The following is a 19,540-nucleotide window of genomic DNA, read 5'->3' as shown; positions in this document are numbered from 1 at the left end:
TGGCCGCTTGTAAGGCGAACGCCCTACCCGCTGTGCTATAGTATATAGTTTATAGTATCTCGCCCTTAATGGCCTCCAGATTTTGTCAAATACATTGGGAGGGCAAATAACAAAACCACCCATACCTTCATTATTACCTTGAAAACAACTGACTCGCACTGTTTGTTTTCAAGACAAGATGGAGATGTATCCTAAGGTTTTCCTCCTCTCCTTTCTCATCAGTCTTTCATAACTACCCACCTAGAATGGGTTGCAACCCTATCTCTCACAGTTTACTACAAATTTGTATACAATTTAGTTACTTTACAAATGGTTGCTTGGTTTTTTCCTAATGAATCTTAGATGTTACAGACCCATTTTTGGTCAACATTTTAGCAGAGTCAAAAACTTGATGTTGGGTGAGTTAATTCCTAGTTTGGAGTCAGTTGGATTATCTTTTGTGTCCCTGAAGCACTAACTTAGTTGATATACTGCAGTCTGAAAAGATCCACCTGAATGCTCACCAACTTTTTGACAAGCCCAGAAGGATCTTCCAAGAATCTGTTAGAGACATATATATTAAGTTACCAGTGTTTGCTGGTAAGCACATGGCTAACCTGTAACACTTCAGAGAAATTAAATGCCTCGGTTTCTGATTTGAGGTACCATTTAAATTGCACACCTATTTTTCCCCCAAGGAGTCTTTATATCATTTCTGGGTGAGATCTAAATTTGGCAAATGACTTCCCAACTATTTTCCATTCAACCTCCTGAGAGTGGGTAGGAGGAAGGAAGTAGGAGGAAGATCTTATTTCTAGCCAGGTTTTCTGCTATTGCATTGTCTGTATCACTGGAGTGTTGGTTGCTAGTTATTAGTGGTAACTCAAAAAATTCTAAATGCAAAGATAACACAGGATGAGTTCCCAAAATACGATACATTTAAATCAGGCAGCATCTTTATTTTGTGTTAGTTTCAGGCATTCTTTCCTCCTCTGCCTCTTTGTACATATGGCTGGAATTGTCACCACTTGAGAACTGTTTATCGGAGCTTTCTGCTGCTTCAGTGCCTATCTTCTTGGAGATTATGCATGCATCATCTATAACCTTGTATACATACATCTGCTGATTTTATATATGAGGAATAGAAGAGAGTCCCTTAAAATTATGCCTTAACTGAATTATTTTACAATTTCTGTCCCTTTATCCAGTCTCTCTACATATCCTCTCATAAAACTGAGTGTGCACGGAGCTATTCCTAATCAGCGTCCTATTCTTTCTCTCTTGCCAGAAGGAGGGACATGTGAAGTGATAGCAGCACACAGATGCTGTAATAAGAATCGCATCGAGGAGCGGTCGCAAACAGTAAAATGTTCCTGTCTGCCTGGGAAAGTAGCTGGAACGACAAGAAACCGACCTTCCTGTGTTGATGGTGAGTGGCTGTTTCTTATTTCTCTAGGGTTCATCTAGGTGTTTACCAGGCATCGTGTGTGTGCATAAATATATATATATGTGTGTGTGTGTGAGTGTGTATATACATATATACACATATATACATATTTATGCAGTATAATTATGGAAGCTAAATAAAAATAATATACATTATACTTACATATATAAGTTCAATGTTTATATGATTAAGAATAATGGAAACTGTGCGGCCAAAATCATCAAGTAACCAAAGTGCCAAAGATTGCCAAGGATGAAAACCTGCACTATGACTCTACTGGTCGAGGTCACAGAAAACATAGTGAAGTACCTCCAACACTGGGAAGTAGGAAGTTAACCTGAATGTCATTTAATACTCTCAAAGGAGGAAATATTCTTGGCCCAAGAAGCCATTAAACATTATAAAACCATGATTGCTTCTTATTGTTTCTTATTGTTTCTTCTCTGCCAAAGAAAACATTGAGTTGGTTGTCTATAAATCTCTATTTTGTTTTTAGTTTTGTTGGGGGTTTTGTTCATTTTTAATCTCTAATAATCTAGAAATAGCATTGTCTTCAGGATTTGGATGTAGGACACAAAGAATAATTCATTTTCTCTACTTGCGGAAGGGGAAATGGCATCTGGCCCTGTTCAGCGCGTTAAACCTTGAAATAGTTGTACTTCATCTCTCAAAACAAATTTGTTTGACTTTAGAAATCCAAACACATTATTGGCCAATTACTCTATCTTCAAGGCTGAATTCAATAAAGTATATCACATTCTATAGTTTTAAGCCAATTATTTATAGTTGATGTATCATTCTACTTCCCCAAAATTCTTGAGTGCATGGGCATGACAGGATCAGATCAGTTTTTATGACTTAGTTCTCTACACACAATTTAAATGTAATAATGTGAATATATATTAATAATCCCAAGGAAGTTATTAAGAGAGTAAACAGTGTAATTATTCAAATTTAAGAATCCTGGTCATACCAGTTACTAATCAATAGTTAAGATATACTTGCTTTAAAACCTGTCTCATCTTCTGTAAAATGGGAATAATTGTTTCTAATTTAAAAGGTTGCAAAGGAATTAAGAAAATTATATAATGTCCAGTCTGTACCACCTGTCTTACTAATGCTTGGAGTATAACTAAGCAGAAACATTGTTTTATGAAGTTTTGCTTCATATTAATACAGAGTGTATTGTATCCAAAGTTTTTTCTTGAACTAGCCTGGATATCACCAGTGTTCATAAATCATCTTTAGAAATCCATGTTCATTTCATTTCATTTTTCATTTCATCACCCTGTTAATCGTCGATTGCCTCGAGCAGGCCCCAGTAACGTCTCTTTCATCCTAGCCCTGAGATTATATTCAGGGCTCTTTAGGAGAATGAGACCCATCATTGTTACTGGTATTTGGCATATTTGGTAGGCCACGGGGAGTTTGCCAGACTCTGCCCTGTGGGCAGGCTACATTCGACAGCCTGCAAGTTTGTCCAAAGTAGGAATGAGATAATAAGATGTCGCGCGGCCGCACTTGCGGCCGCGCGGTTCCGGGATCTGGATTTTATAGTCTCTGAGTCTTGGCCGCTGATGGGATTACACGGCGCCAGGGGGCCAGGTGGTGGGTGTGACCCCCGCCTACTGGAATTTGGAGGATCTGGGTGGAAGATGCTCGACTCCAATTCGAGTAGGCGTGGAGGTCTCGGCCCCGGAACCCGCGTGGCTGTGTCCCTCTGCCAGTACCTTCATGGGTGCGGAGAGTGGTCTCAGCATGGTGGTGGCTGGTCCTGGAGGTCTCCGGCTGCCGTAGCCCTGGCCGGGGCGGGGAGGAAAGCTCAACCCGCTCCCCTCCAAGGGACTCCGGGAAGGAACACCGAGGCGCGGGGGCAGAGACTGCACTGCTCTCATCCGGGATCTGGATTTTATAGTCTCTGAGTCTTGGCCGCTGATGGGATTACACGGCGCCAGGGGGCCAGGTGGTGGGTGTGACCCCCGCCTACTGGAATTTGGAGGATCTGGGTGGAAGATGCTCGACTCCAATTCGAGTAGGCGTGGAGGTCTCGGCCCCGGAACCCGCGTGGCTGCGTCCCTCTGCCAGTACCTTCATGGGTGCGGAGAGTGGTCTCAGCATGGTGGTGGCTGGTCCTGGAGGTCTCCGGCTGCCGTAGCCCTGGCCGGGGCGGGGAGGAAAGCTCAACCCGCTCCCCTCCAAGGGACTCCGGGAAGGAACACCGAGGCGCGGGGGCAGAGACTGCACTGCTCTCATCCGGGATCTGGATTTTATAGTCTCTGAGTCTTGGCCGCTGATGGGATTACACGGCGCCAGGGGGCCAGGTGGTGGGTGTGACCCCCGCCTACTGGAATTTGGAGGATCTGGGTGGAAGATGCTCGACTCCAATTCGAGTAGGCGTGGAGGTCTCGGCCCCGGAACCCGCGTGGCTGTGTCCCTCTGCCAGTACCTTCATGGGTGCGGAGAGTGGTCTCAGCATGGTGGTGGCTGGTCCTGGAGGTCTCCGGCTGCCGTAGCCCTGGCCGGGGCGGGGAGGAAAGCTCAACCCGCTCCCCTCCAAGGGACTCCGGGAAGGAACACCGAGGCGCGGGGGCAGAGACTGCACTGCTCTCATCCGGGATCTGGATTTTATAGTCTCTGAGTCTTGGCCGCTGATGGGATTACACGGCGCCAGGGGGCCAGGTGGTGGGTGTGACCCCCGCCTACTGGAATTTGGAGGATCTGGGTGGAAGATGCTCGACTCCAATTCGAGTAGGCGTGGAGGTCTCGGCCCCGGAACCCGCGTGGCTGCGTCCCTCTGCCAGTACCTTCATGGGTGCGGAGAGTGGTCTCAGCATGGTGGTGGCTGGTCCTGGAGGTCTCCGGCTGCCGTAGCCCTGGCCGGGGCGGGGAGGAAAGCTCAACCCGCTCCCCTCCAAGGGACTCCGGGAAGGAACACCGAGGCGCGGGGGCAGAGACTGCACTGCTCTCATCCGGGATCTGGATTTTATAGTCTCTGAGTCTTGGCCGCTGATGGGATTACACGGCGCCAGGGGGCCAGGTGGTGGGTGTGACCCCCGCCTACTGGAATTTGGAGGATCTGGGTGGAAGATGCTCGACTCCAATTCGAGTAGGCGTGGAGGTCTCGGCCCCGGAACCCGCGTGGCTGCGTCCCTCTGCCAGTACCTTCATGGGTGCGGAGAGTGGTCTCAGCATGGTGGTGGCTGGTCCTGGAGGTCTCCGGCTGCCGTAGCCCTGGCCGGGGCGGGGAGGAAAGCTCAACCCGCTCCCCTCCAAGGGACTCCGGGAAGGAACACCGAGGCGCGGGGGCAGAGACTGCACTGCTCTCATCCGGGATCTGGATTTTATAGTCTCTGAGTCTTGGCCGCTGATGGGATTACACGGCGCCAGGGGGCCAGGTGGTGGGTGTGACCCCCGCCTACTGGAATTTGGAGGATCTGGGTGGAAGATGCTCGACTCCAATTCGAGTAGGCGTGGAGGTCTCGGCCCCGGAACCCGCGTGGCTGTGTCCCTCTGCCAGTACCTTCATGGGTGCGGAGAGTGGTCTCAGCATGGTGGTGGCTGGTCCTGGAGGTCTCCGGCTGCCGTAGCCCTGGCCGGGGCGGGGAGGAAAGCTCAACCCGCTCCCCTCCAAGGGACTCCGGGAAGGAACACCGAGGCGCGGGGGCAGAGACTGCACTGCTCTCATCCGGGATCTGGATTTTATAGTCTCTGAGTCTTGGCCGCTGATGGGATTACACGGCGCCAGGGGGCCAGGTGGTGGGTGTGACCCCCGCCTACTGGAATTTGGAGGATCTGGGTGGAAGATGCTCGACTCCAATTCGAGTAGGCGTGGAGGTCTCGGCCCCGGAACCCGCGTGGCTGCGTCCCTCTGCCAGTACCTTCATGGGTGCGGAGAGTGGTCTCAGCATGGTGGTGGCTGGTCCTGGAGGTCTCCGGCTGCCGTAGCCCTGGCCGGGGCGGGGAGGAAAGCTCAACCCGCTCCCCTCCAAGGGACTCCGGGAAGGAACACCGAGGCGCGGGGGCAGAGACTGCACTGCTCTCATCCGGGATCTGGATTTTATAGTCTCTGAGTCTTGGCCGCTGATGGGATTACACGGCGCCAGGGGGCCAGGTGGTGGGTGTGACCCCCGCCTACTGGAATTTGGAGGATCTGGGTGGAAGATGCTCGACTCCAATTCGAGTAGGCGTGGAGGTCTCGGCCCCGGAACCCGCGTGGCTGTGTCCCTCTGCCAGTACCTTCATGGGTGCGGAGAGTGGTCTCAGCATGGTGGTGGCTGGTCCTGGAGGTCTCCGGCTGCCGTAGCCCTGGCCGGGGCGGGGAGGAAAGCTCAACCCGCTCCCCTCCAAGGGACTCCGGGAAGGAACACCGAGGCGCGGGGGCAGAGACTGCACTGCTCTCATCCGGGATCTGGATTTTATAGTCTCTGAGTCTTGGCCGCTGATGGGATTACACGGCGCCAGGGGGCCAGGTGGTGGGTGTGACCCCCGCCTACTGGAATTTGGAGGATCTGGGTGGAAGATGCTCGACTCCAATTCGAGTAGGCGTGGAGGTCTCGGCCCCGGAACCCGCGTGGCTGCGTCCCTCTGCCAGTACCTTCATGGGTGCGGAGAGTGGTCTCAGCATGGTGGTGGCTGGTCCTGGAGGTCTCCGGCTGCCGTAGCCCTGGCCGGGGCGGGGAGGAAAGCTCAACCCGCTCCCCTCCAAGGGACTCCGGGAAGGAACACCGAGGCGCGGGGGCAGAGACTGCACTGCTCTCATCCGGGATCTGGATTTTATAGTCTCTGAGTCTTGGCCGCTGATGGGATTACACGGCGCCAGGGGGCCAGGTGGTGGGTGTGACCCCCGCCTACTGGAATTTGGAGGATCTGGGTGGAAGATGCTCGACTCCAATTCGAGTAGGCGTGGAGGTCTCGGCCCCGGAACCCGCGTGGCTGCGTCCCTCTGCCAGTACCTTCATGGGTGCGGAGAGTGGTCTCAGCATGGTGGTGGCTGGTCCTGGAGGTCTCCGGCTGCCGTAGCCCTGGCCGGGGCGGGGAGGAAAGCTCAACCCGCTCCCCTCCAAGGGACTCCGGGAAGGAACACCGAGGCGCGGGGGCAGAGACTGCACTGCTCTCATCCGGGATCTGGATTTTATAGTCTCTGAGTCTTGGCCGCTGATGGGATTACACGGCGCCAGGGGGCCAGGTGGTGGGTGTGACCCCCGCCTACTGGAATTTGGAGGATCTGGGTGGAAGATGCTCGACTCCAATTCGAGTAGGCGTGGAGGTCTCGGCCCCGGAACCCGCGTGGCTGTGTCCCTCTGCCAGTACCTTCATGGGTGCGGAGAGTGGTCTCAGCATGGTGGTGGCTGGTCCTGGAGGTCTCCGGCTGCCGTAGCCCTGGCCGGGGCGGGGAGGAAAGCTCAACCCGCTCCCCTCCAAGGGACTCCGGGAAGGAACACCGAGGCGCGGGGGCAGAGACTGCACTGCTCTCATCCGGGATCTGGATTTTATAGTCTCTGAGTCTTGGCCGCTGATGGGATTACACGGCGCCAGGGGGCCAGGTGGTGGGTGTGACCCCCGCCTACTGGAATTTGGAGGATCTGGGTGGAAGATGCTCGACTCCAATTCGAGTAGGCGTGGAGGTCTCGGCCCCGGAACCCGCGTGGCTGCGTCCCTCTGCCAGTACCTTCATGGGTGCGGAGAGTGGTCTCAGCATGGTGGTGGCTGGTCCTGGAGGTCTCCGGCTGCCGTAGCCCTGGCCGGGGCGGGGAGGAAAGCTCAACCCGCTCCCCTCCAAGGGACTCCGGGAAGGAACACCGAGGCGCGGGGGCAGAGACTGCACTGCTCTCATCCGGGATCTGGATTTTATAGTCTCTGAGTCTTGGCCGCTGATGGGATTACACGGCGCCAGGGGGCCAGGTGGTGGGTGTGACCCCCGCCTACTGGAATTTGGAGGATCTGGGTGGAAGATGCTCGACTCCAATTCGAGTAGGCGTGGAGGTCTCGGCCCCGGAACCCGCGTGGCTGTGTCCCTCTGCCAGTACCTTCATGGGTGCGGAGAGTGGTCTCAGCATGGTGGTGGCTGGTCCTGGAGGTCTCCGGCTGCCGTAGCCCTGGCCGGGGCGGGGAGGAAAGCTCAACCCGCTCCCCTCCAAGGGACTCCGGGAAGGAACACCGAGGCGCGGGGGCAGAGACTGCACTGCTCTCATCCGGGATCTGGATTTTATAGTCTCTGAGTCTTGGCCGCTGATGGGATTACACGGCGCCAGGGGGCCAGGTGGTGGGTGTGACCCCCGCCTACTGGAATTTGGAGGATCTGGGTGGAAGATGCTCGACTCCAATTCGAGTAGGCGTGGAGGTCTCGGCCCCGGAACCCGCGTGGCTGCGTCCCTCTGCCAGTACCTTCATGGGTGCGGAGAGTGGTCTCAGCATGGTGGTGGCTGGTCCTGGAGGTCTCCGGCTGCCGTAGCCCTGGCCGGGGCGGGGAGGAAAGCTCAACCCGCTCCCCTCCAAGGGACTCCGGGAAGGAACACCGAGGCGCGGGGGCAGAGACTGCACTGCTCTCATCCGGGATCTGGATTTTATAGTCTCTGAGTCTTGGCCGCTGATGGGATTACACGGCGCCAGGGGGCCAGGTGGTGGGTGTGACCCCCGCCTACTGGAATTTGGAGGATCTGGGTGGAAGATGCTCGACTCCAATTCGAGTAGGCGTGGAGGTCTCGGCCCCGGAACCCGCGTGGCTGCGTCCCTCTGCCAGTACCTTCATGGGTGCGGAGAGTGGTCTCAGCATGGTGGTGGCTGGTCCTGGAGGTCTCCGGCTGCCGTAGCCCTGGCCGGGGCGGGGAGGAAAGCTCAACCCGCTCCCCTCCAAGGGACTCCGGGAAGGAACACCGAGGCGCGGGGGCAGAGACTGCACTGCTCTCATCCGGGATCTGGATTTTATAGTCTCTGAGTCTTGGCCGCTGATGGGATTACACGGCGCCAGGGGGCCAGGTGGTGGGTGTGACCCCCGCCTACTGGAATTTGGAGGATCTGGGTGGAAGATGCTCGACTCCAATTCGAGTAGGCGTGGAGGTCTCGGCCCCGGAACCCGCGTGGCTGTGTCCCTCTGCCAGTACCTTCATGGGTGCGGAGAGTGGTCTCAGCATGGTGGTGGCTGGTCCTGGAGGTCTCCGGCTGCCGTAGCCCTGGCCGGGGCGGGGAGGAAAGCTCAACCCGCTCCCCTCCAAGGGACTCCGGGAAGGAACACCGAGGCGCGGGGGCAGAGACTGCACTGCTCTCATCCGGGATCTGGATTTTATAGTCTCTGAGTCTTGGCCGCTGATGGGATTACACGGCGCCAGGGGGCCAGGTGGTGGGTGTGACCCCCGCCTACTGGAATTTGGAGGATCTGGGTGGAAGATGCTCGACTCCAATTCGAGTAGGCGTGGAGGTCTCGGCCCCGGAACCCGCGTGGCTGCGTCCCTCTGCCAGTACCTTCATGGGTGCGGAGAGTGGTCTCAGCATGGTGGTGGCTGGTCCTGGAGGTCTCCGGCTGCCGTAGCCCTGGCCGGGGCGGGGAGGAAAGCTCAACCCGCTCCCCTCCAAGGGACTCCGGGAAGGAACACCGAGGCGCGGGGGCAGAGACTGCACTGCTCTCATCCGGGATCTGGATTTTATAGTCTCTGAGTCTTGGCCGCTGATGGGATTACACGGCGCCAGGGGGCCAGGTGGTGGGTGTGACCCCCGCCTACTGGAATTTGGAGGATCTGGGTGGAAGATGCTCGACTCCAATTCGAGTAGGCGTGGAGGTCTCGGCCCCGGAACCCGCGTGGCTGTGTCCCTCTGCCAGTACCTTCATGGGTGCGGAGAGTGGTCTCAGCATGGTGGTGGCTGGTCCTGGAGGTCTCCGGCTGCCGTAGCCCTGGCCGGGGCGGGGAGGAAAGCTCAACCCGCTCCCCTCCAAGGGACTCCGGGAAGGAACACCGAGGCGCGGGGGCAGAGACTGCACTGCTCTCATCCGGGATCTGGATTTTATAGTCTCTGAGTCTTGGCCGCTGATGGGATTACACGGCGCCAGGGGGCCAGGTGGTGGGTGTGACCCCCGCCTACTGGAATTTGGAGGATCTGGGTGGAAGATGCTCGACTCCAATTCGAGTAGGCGTGGAGGTCTCGGCCCCGGAACCCGCGTGGCTGCGTCCCTCTGCCAGTACCTTCATGGGTGCGGAGAGTGGTCTCAGCATGGTGGTGGCTGGTCCTGGAGGTCTCCGGCTGCCGTAGCCCTGGCCGGGGCGGGGAGGAAAGCTCAACCCGCTCCCCTCCAAGGGACTCCGGGAAGGAACACCGAGGCGCGGGGGCAGAGACTGCACTGCTCTCATCCGGGATCTGGATTTTATAGTCTCTGAGTCTTGGCCGCTGATGGGATTACACGGCGCCAGGGGGCCAGGTGGTGGGTGTGACCCCCGCCTACTGGAATTTGGAGGATCTGGGTGGAAGATGCTCGACTCCAATTCGAGTAGGCGTGGAGGTCTCGGCCCCGGAACCCGCGTGGCTGCGTCCCTCTGCCAGTACCTTCATGGGTGCGGAGAGTGGTCTCAGCATGGTGGTGGCTGGTCCTGGAGGTCTCCGGCTGCCGTAGCCCTGGCCGGGGCGGGGAGGAAAGCTCAACCCGCTCCCCTCCAAGGGACTCCGGGAAGGAACACCGAGGCGCGGGGGCAGAGACTGCACTGCTCTCATCCGGGATCTGGATTTTATAGTCTCTGAGTCTTGGCCGCTGATGGGATTACACGGCGCCAGGGGGCCAGGTGGTGGGTGTGACCCCCGCCTACTGGAATTTGGAGGATCTGGGTGGAAGATGCTCGACTCCAATTCGAGTAGGCGTGGAGGTCTCGGCCCCGGAACCCGCGTGGCTGTGTCCCTCTGCCAGTACCTTCATGGGTGCGGAGAGTGGTCTCAGCATGGTGGTGGCTGGTCCTGGAGGTCTCCGGCTGCCGTAGCCCTGGCCGGGGCGGGGAGGAAAGCTCAACCCGCTCCCCTCCAAGGGACTCCGGGAAGGAACACCGAGGCGCGGGGGCAGAGACTGCACTGCTCTCATCCGGGATCTGGATTTTATAGTCTCTGAGTCTTGGCCGCTGATGGGATTACACGGCGCCAGGGGGCCAGGTGGTGGGTGTGACCCCCGCCTACTGGAATTTGGAGGATCTGGGTGGAAGATGCTCGACTCCAATTCGAGTAGGCGTGGAGGTCTCGGCCCCGGAACCCGCGTGGCTGCGTCCCTCTGCCAGTACCTTCATGGGTGCGGAGAGTGGTCTCAGCATGGTGGTGGCTGGTCCTGGAGGTCTCCGGCTGCCGTAGCCCTGGCCGGGGCGGGGAGGAAAGCTCAACCCGCTCCCCTCCAAGGGACTCCGGGAAGGAACACCGAGGCGCGGGGGCAGAGACTGCACTGCTCTCATCCGGGATCTGGATTTTATAGTCTCTGAGTCTTGGCCGCTGATGGGATTACACGGCGCCAGGGGGCCAGGTGGTGGGTGTGACCCCCGCCTACTGGAATTTGGAGGATCTGGGTGGAAGATGCTCGACTCCAATTCGAGTAGGCGTGGAGGTCTCGGCCCCGGAACCCGCGTGGCTGTGTCCCTCTGCCAGTACCTTCATGGGTGCGGAGAGTGGTCTCAGCATGGTGGTGGCTGGTCCTGGAGGTCTCCGGCTGCCGTAGCCCTGGCCGGGGCGGGGAGGAAAGCTCAACCCGCTCCCCTCCAAGGGACTCCGGGAAGGAACACCGAGGCGCGGGGGCAGAGACTGCACTGCTCTCATCCGGGATCTGGATTTTATAGTCTCTGAGTCTTGGCCGCTGATGGGATTACACGGCGCCAGGGGGCCAGGTGGTGGGTGTGACCCCCGCCTACTGGAATTTGGAGGATCTGGGTGGAAGATGCTCGACTCCAATTCGAGTAGGCGTGGAGGTCTCGGCCCCGGAACCCGCGTGGCTGCGTCCCTCTGCCAGTACCTTCATGGGTGCGGAGAGTGGTCTCAGCATGGTGGTGGCTGGTCCTGGAGGTCTCCGGCTGCCGTAGCCCTGGCCGGGGCGGGGAGGAAAGCTCAACCCGCTCCCCTCCAAGGGACTCCGGGAAGGAACACCGAGGCGCGGGGGCAGAGACTGCACTGCTCTCATCCGGGATCTGGATTTTATAGTCTCTGAGTCTTGGCCGCTGATGGGATTACACGGCGCCAGGGGGCCAGGTGGTGGGTGTGACCCCCGCCTACTGGAATTTGGAGGATCTGGGTGGAAGATGCTCGACTCCAATTCGAGTAGGCGTGGAGGTCTCGGCCCCGGAACCCGCGTGGCTGCGTCCCTCTGCCAGTACCTTCATGGGTGCGGAGAGTGGTCTCAGCATGGTGGTGGCTGGTCCTGGAGGTCTCCGGCTGCCGTAGCCCTGGCCGGGGCGGGGAGGAAAGCTCAACCCGCTCCCCTCCAAGGGACTCCGGGAAGGAACACCGAGGCGCGGGGGCAGAGACTGCACTGCTCTCATCCGGGATCTGGATTTTATAGTCTCTGAGTCTTGGCCGCTGATGGGATTACACGGCGCCAGGGGGCCAGGTGGTGGGTGTGACCCCCGCCTACTGGAATTTGGAGGATCTGGGTGGAAGATGCTCGACTCCAATTCGAGTAGGCGTGGAGGTCTCGGCCCCGGAACCCGCGTGGCTGCGTCCCTCTGCCAGTACCTTCATGGGTGCGGAGAGTGGTCTCAGCATGGTGGTGGCTGGTCCTGGAGGTCTCCGGCTGCCGTAGCCCTGGCCGGGGCGGGGAGGAAAGCTCAACCCGCTCCCCTCCAAGGGACTCCGGGAAGGAACACCGAGGCGCGGGGGCAGAGACTGCACTGCTCTCATCCGGGATCTGGATTTTATAGTCTCTGAGTCTTGGCCGCTGATGGGATTACACGGCGCCAGGGGGCCAGGTGGTGGGTGTGACCCCCGCCTACTGGAATTTGGAGGATCTGGGTGGAAGATGCTCGACTCCAATTCGAGTAGGCGTGGAGGTCTCGGCCCCGGAACCCGCGTGGCTGTGTCCCTCTGCCAGTACCTTCATGGGTGCGGAGAGTGGTCTCAGCATGGTGGTGGCTGGTCCTGGAGGTCTCCGGCTGCCGTAGCCCTGGCCGGGGCGGGGAGGAAAGCTCAACCCGCTCCCCTCCAAGGGACTCCGGGAAGGAACACCGAGGCGCGGGGGCAGAGACTGCACTGCTCTCATCCGGGATCTGGATTTTATAGTCTCTGAGTCTTGGCCGCTGATGGGATTACACGGCGCCAGGGGGCCAGGTGGTGGGTGTGACCCCCGCCTACTGGAATTTGGAGGATCTGGGTGGAAGATGCTCGACTCCAATTCGAGTAGGCGTGGAGGTCTCGGCCCCGGAACCCGCGTGGCTGCGTCCCTCTGCCAGTACCTTCATGGGTGCGGAGAGTGGTCTCAGCATGGTGGTGGCTGGTCCTGGAGGTCTCCGGCTGCCGTAGCCCTGGCCGGGGCGGGGAGGAAAGCTCAACCCGCTCCCCTCCAAGGGACTCCGGGAAGGAACACCGAGGCGCGGGGGCAGAGACTGCACTGCTCTCATCCGGGATCTGGATTTTATAGTCTCTGAGTCTTGGCCGCTGATGGGATTACACGGCGCCAGGGGGCCAGGTGGTGGGTGTGACCCCCGCCTACTGGAATTTGGAGGATCTGGGTGGAAGATGCTCGACTCCAATTCGAGTAGGCGTGGAGGTCTCGGCCCCGGAACCCGCGTGGCTGTGTCCCTCTGCCAGTACCTTCATGGGTGCGGAGAGTGGTCTCAGCATGGTGGTGGCTGGTCCTGGAGGTCTCCGGCTGCCGTAGCCCTGGCCGGGGCGGGGAGGAAAGCTCAACCCGCTCCCCTCCAAGGGACTCCGGGAAGGAACACCGAGGCGCGGGGGCAGAGACTGCACTGCTCTCATCCGGGATCTGGATTTTATAGTCTCTGAGTCTTGGCCGCTGATGGGATTACACGGCGCCAGGGGGCCAGGTGGTGGGTGTGACCCCCGCCTACTGGAATTTGGAGGATCTGGGTGGAAGATGCTCGACTCCAATTCGAGTAGGCGTGGAGGTCTCGGCCCCGGAACCCGCGTGGCTGCGTCCCTCTGCCAGTACCTTCATGGGTGCGGAGAGTGGTCTCAGCATGGTGGTGGCTGGTCCTGGAGGTCTCCGGCTGCCGTAGCCCTGGCCGGGGCGGGGAGGAAAGCTCAACCCGCTCCCCTCCAAGGGACTCCGGGAAGGAACACCGAGGCGCGGGGGCAGAGACTGCACTGCTCTCATCCGGGATCTGGATTTTATAGTCTCTGAGTCTTGGCCGCTGATGGGATTACACGGCGCCAGGGGGCCAGGTGGTGGGTGTGACCCCCGCCTACTGGAATTTGGAGGATCTGGGTGGAAGATGCTCGACTCCAATTCGAGTAGGCGTGGAGGTCTCGGCCCCGGAACCCGCGTGGCTGCGTCCCTCTGCCAGTACCTTCATGGGTGCGGAGAGTGGTCTCAGCATGGTGGTGGCTGGTCCTGGAGGTCTCCGGCTGCCGTAGCCCTGGCCGGGGCGGGGAGGAAAGCTCAACCCGCTCCCCTCCAAGGGACTCCGGGAAGGAACACCGAGGCGCGGGGGCAGAGACTGCACTGCTCTCATCCGGGATCTGGATTTTATAGTCTCTGAGTCTTGGCCGCTGATGGGATTACACGGCGCCAGGGGGCCAGGTGGTGGGTGTGACCCCCGCCTACTGGAATTTGGAGGATCTGGGTGGAAGATGCTCGACTCCAATTCGAGTAGGCGTGGAGGTCTCGGCCCCGGAACCCGCGTGGCTGTGTCCCTCTGCCAGTACCTTCATGGGTGCGGAGAGTGGTCTCAGCATGGTGGTGGCTGGTCCTGGAGGTCTCCGGCTGCCGTAGCCCTGGCCGGGGCGGGGAGGAAAGCTCAACCCGCTCCCCTCCAAGGGACTCCGGGAAGGAACACCGAGGCGCGGGGGCAGAGACTGCACTGCTCTCATCCGGGATCTGGATTTTATAGTCTCTGAGTCTTGGCCGCTGATGGGATTACACGGCGCCAGGGGGCCAGGTGGTGGGTGTGACCCCCGCCTACTGGAATTTGGAGGATCTGGGTGGAAGATGCTCGACTCCAATTCGAGTAGGCGTGGAGGTCTCGGCCCCGGAACCCGCGTGGCTGCGTCCCTCTGCCAGTACCTTCATGGGTGCGGAGAGTGGTCTCAGCATGGTGGTGGCTGGTCCTGGAGGTCTCCGGCTGCCATAGCCCTGGCCGGGGCGGGGAGGAAAGCTCAACCCGCTCCCCTCCAAGGGACTCCGGGAAGGAACACCGAGGCGCGGGGGCAGAGACTGCACTGCTCTCATCCGGGATCTGGATTTTATAGTCTCTGAGTCTTGGCCGCTGATGGGATTACACGGCGCCAGGGGGCCAGGTGGTGGGTGTGACCCCCGCCTACTGGAATTTGGAGGATCTGGGTGGAAGATGCTCGACTCCAATTCGAGTAGGCGTGGAGGTCTCGGCCCCGGAACCCGCGTGGCTGCGTCCCTCTGCCAGTACCTTCATGGGTGCGGAGAGTGGTCTCAGCATGGTGGTGGCTGGTCCTGGAGGTCTCCGGCTGCCGTAGCCCTGGCCGGGGCGGGGAGGAAAGCTCAACCCGCTCCCCTCCAAGGGACTCCGGGAAGGAACACCGAGGCGCGGGGGCAGAGACTGCACTGTTCATTATAGGAATTTGAAAATGTTATGGCCACCCATAATATGATTGCTCAGAAATTATTACTGCTCTCTAAGATATCCTTCCTATCTTAACCCATTACTAAAGAGAAACTCACAGAGTAAGCTGAATGTTATAATTAGATTGAACGTCATGATGTTATACATATAGCATAGTTTACTAAGAACATCATTTTCTATGGATGAACATTTTCAAATTTAATAAACAGTGTTCTAAAGCAACATTTTGGGAAATGGACTGTGGTGTGTTGGAACGTTGGGTTCATTTATTGAAGCACATGGTCACTGCGTTCTGCCTGGAGTTACTACAACCAATATGTCCCAGGTACTGTGTTCAGAGCATTTCTTTGTATGACTCCAAGTCCCTCTAACCAAATGCAACATTGTTATAGTTGCATAATACTCCAAGGAAAATATATACCAGCACTAATATAACAATCACCTTCACACAGGTTTTGTGCACTTTCCTTTGTCAGCCTAAGAATAAATGAAAACAAGATTCGGTGATAGCAGTTGGTGTTCATATGTCACATTTATCCTTGCCATATGCTATTTGATATAGTTCCTTTTCCATAATAAGTTCCAATTTGCTGTTATTTGCTTTTCTTTGAAATTTCAGGTCATTTTTATTTGCATTTTTTAAAAAAGTTAGAACAGACATAATTTCCACAGAAAGCCTATGTTGGATTAAACTTTATGACTCAAAAGCTGAGGTCAGATTATTTCAAATTAAATATAATTTTAGTACAGTATTAGCAAAGAGCTTTACATATGATATTTGGAAAAAATACTTAATTTTTTTTTATTTTGGGAGGGTTTCAAAGCAGTGCTCAGGGATACTGGGAGTCACTCCTGGCAACACCCAACCAATTAGGTTATCAATTCAATATTACGGTCTTGTATGACCAGGATCACCCCAGCAGAACTCAAGGGCTTCCTTGGCCATACACAGCAATGCTTAGGGACCTCCAATGCTACATTAGATATTTGTACAAAACAAGGATAGCCTCCAATCTCTCTGCCTCTGTCTCTGTCTCTGTCTGTCTGTCTATCCCTCTCTCCCTCTCTCTCTCTCTCATATCTTCCCCATTTTTCTATCCCCTCTAAAAGTATATTCACATACCCCTTGTCTCTTTCTCTACGCTACATAAAAAAAGGAGATGAATACTCTTTAATTATTGGGTTTACCCTGTCAACCAAGTAACCAAATGAAGACCATTCACTTCGAGGATGGGGAAAGAGCATAAAGTTTTGGGTCTTTTCATTTCTTTACTGTGTTAAAATATTTGGCCCATACCTCTCAAGTACCTTAAACAAACTTATCTTGTTCAAAACCCTCTAAGCTACAGATGATGCTGTAGCCTAAATTGAACATATTTTTTACTTCTACAGAGCACCCATGGAAGATCCTTTTTCGAGAGGGCTCTGTCCATGGCCCAAATATCTGGAAGTAGCCAGCTGGTTTATTCACCTCTATTCCCCTGCAGCAGTGGAACCTCCAATTAAAAATTGGGGAATGAAAGGGACAAAAAAGGAGTAGGAAGGATGAGATTAGAAACTTGTTCCTAAAAAAAGAAATTATTGCTATGGAATGTCATGAGTGAGCCTAGGTGTTGTCAAATAATCTGGAGACCCTAGGCCCTATCTAGTGACCAGACTTGGAAGATAATCATCTTAATGTTCTCATCCTGCTTTACCAGTGAACTACTCTAAACTAAATGAAAAGTGCTCACTTCTCCCCTTTGTGTAAAAGGTATTAAAAGTGAAAATGTTTTTCCTTCTCCTGGAATCCTGCATCAGGAGACTCCTCTCATAATCAAATCTCCTCTTTCTTTTCCCTTCTCTTCTACAACAATTTATTTAAATTATTTTCTGAATTTTGCCATCTGATATTCAGTCCTCTACTCTTAGTTTTGACTGCTTGAGGACAAGTACCTGAGTTCTCACATCTGATATAACATTTTATTTAGGAAAAAAAATGGGGCCCGAGTAATAGTACAGTGGGTACTTTCAATGCACTCAGCAGACCTGGGCTGGATCCACAAAATCCCAAATGGTCCCATCAGCCATGAAAATTAGTTCCTGAGGTCAGAGTCAGGATGAAAACTTCTGGGTGTGGTCCCAGAACCAAAACAAACAAATTGCTGGCACCACATATAGTCTCCCAAGCAGTGCCAGAGGTTACTCCTGAACTCAGATCCAGAAATATCCCATGAGCATAACTGGATATGACTCAACCCCCTCCTTCTAAAGCAAAGTTTTAAAAATTGAATTATATTACAGAACCATAATTTATGTCAAAAAAGTTTTGTTAGACATTACTCTTTTTGAGCTACATGATAAAATTTTTCTTGAACACACATCACAATATTCCCTAGAGGTAACCCTAGTGTAGAAAAGGATTTGAGAATTGAAGAGAATTCCAAATTCATCAGTTTTCTTAAAAACATGGTGAAATACATATGAAATATATACAAATATATTAATAGATTTTCAAATTATCGTATTAAATACCCTGATTGAAAACTTTCTCTATTAAAGACTCTGAAAAGTTGTGCAGAGAGGGATCTGATTGAGCCAGAATTTCCCAAACTTTTGTGGTTAGAAATCCTTTCTCTTGGTAAAACTTTTCACCTTCTCTAAACATGGCATTCCATGGAATAGACTGGTGGTAGTAGTCCCGTTTCTGGGAATGATTTTTAGGTCTTCTGAATCCACTTGAAAGTCCAATGTCGACTCTCACACTGCACAGTAGGTTCTAGCAGTAATGTGATTTGTAATATCTCGATGATATCTCAGGCTCAGTTGCAGTTTGAAAATTATCTGAACACCGTCCAGAATAATTAAATTAAAATATTAATCTCTTATTTTTATTCGCAAATATTAAACATTGTAGGGGACAGAGAAGATGACCTATTTCGGTTCCTCCATTTGTTACGTGTCATCTGCACAGACTAAAACATCAGGATAATGAATTGCTTTGGTGGATCAGGGACATATGCCACAGCAGTGGTCTGTGGTCCCTTCATTACTGTCTCTGTTTGAAACTTTCTTTGTTCTTTCAAGACAGACTATAAGTTGTTTAATAGATGGAATGCTGAGCTCAAATGGCGTCTCCAGGAGGTATTTCTAAAAGCAGATTCCATTGTTCTCATTTGAAGAGGGTCTTTTATAGAATCTTTAGTAAAACTGGCATTTTCAGGTATAATTTCTTCGTAACATGTAAATTTTCCTTGGCTTCCCTTCTTGGCACTTAAGCTTGCCCAGGTTTATGAGTGATCCAAATCCCATTAGTAAGAGAAAAGAGAAAAAGAATGTGTAAGAACTGACAAAGATTTTAGACCATCTATTAAAAGATCTTTCTTTACATTTGTTCTTAATTTGAATAAAGAGAATAAAAATTGAGTCTTCAGATATTCCCAAACCTCTAACAGTAAATTTTGCCATTTTTAAAGTTTATAGTAGCAGCTAGCCACTGGTAGCCTCACTGGCAGAAACCATATTTAGATGGGCAGAAGGGTAGGAAACTTGAGATTGTGTGTCTTGAATGGGCCATTCTCGCTTTCCTTGAACTCATCATTCCCTGATTCCACACCTTGCTCCAGCATATGAATGTTACCTGTCTAGTCCTTGAGACAGTAGATGGTCAGCTCCTAGTTTATTGGAACATTAAGAAAATTAACTAGGGGGTTTTAAAGTTTGTTAATAAGAAAATTAACTAGGGGGTTTTAAAATTTGCTATTTGGTATAACAGCAACTTATAAATTTGAAGTATATATAACTATATAAACGCAGAAAAAATAAAGAAAGGATTTTTTGCTGGAGGGGGACACGATTAGGGCCACACCCAGTGGTGCTAGGGGCTTACATCTGACGTCCTGTTCAGGGATCACTCCTGGCAAGCTTAGGGGATCATTTGTGATGCAAGGGATTAACCCAGTTAGTCAATTGCAAGGCAAGTGCGCTATCTGTTATAATATTGCTATGGACTAAGAAGGATAAATTTCTCCTTCTTCTTCCCTTTCCCATTAATCATTTCACAACTCAGTTGGTAGGAGGAACAATGACCAGATTTCTGTAAATCCTATGCATCTAAAACTAAAGCATTGACACTGAAAACATCATAGTGTAATGGTATAATATATGTAGTGAACTAAAATTGTATTTGTAGCATTAATAAAAACCTTAAATATTTTTCTCTCTTAGCTAAAGAATGACTAGTAAACATGAGAAAATGTTCAATATTCAATTGGAGAGAAGTAAATTGAATACTAAAATTCTATGCTTCATTAATCAAATAGAGGCAGATATAAAGAGTTTGTAAGTACACAGTATTAAGTAAGAATGAGAGAAAATTGCATATAAATCATTCTCAATGATAAACAGCTTACAAACT

The 19,540-nt window shown here is 53.7% G+C and overlaps 1 protein-coding gene across 1 annotated transcript in view; it reads left to right on the top strand.

The window, feature by feature from the left end:
• The window catches only part of LOC130017337 (chemokine-like protein TAFA-1), a 140,127-nt gene that overhangs the window by 4,440 nt on the left and 116,147 nt on the right, over positions 1–19,540 (top strand). The window contains exons 2-3 of the mRNA XM_056108023.1: positions 477–579; positions 1,268–1,408. Of these exons, the coding sequence (XP_055963998.1) occupies positions 477–579; positions 1,268–1,408 (244 nt within the window). The remainder of the gene's footprint in view (positions 1–476; positions 580–1,267; positions 1,409–19,540) is intronic.

The sequence above is a fragment of the Sorex fumeus genome, unplaced genomic scaffold (genome assembly GCF_029834395.1).
Source record: "Sorex fumeus unplaced genomic scaffold, SorFum_2.1 ptg000191l, whole genome shotgun sequence".
In the NCBI taxonomy this organism is placed as follows: Eukaryota; Metazoa; Chordata; class Mammalia; order Eulipotyphla; family Soricidae; genus Sorex; species Sorex fumeus.
The sequence above is the reverse complement of the archived record's forward strand: the minus strand, read 5'-3'. Positions and strand labels throughout refer to the sequence as shown.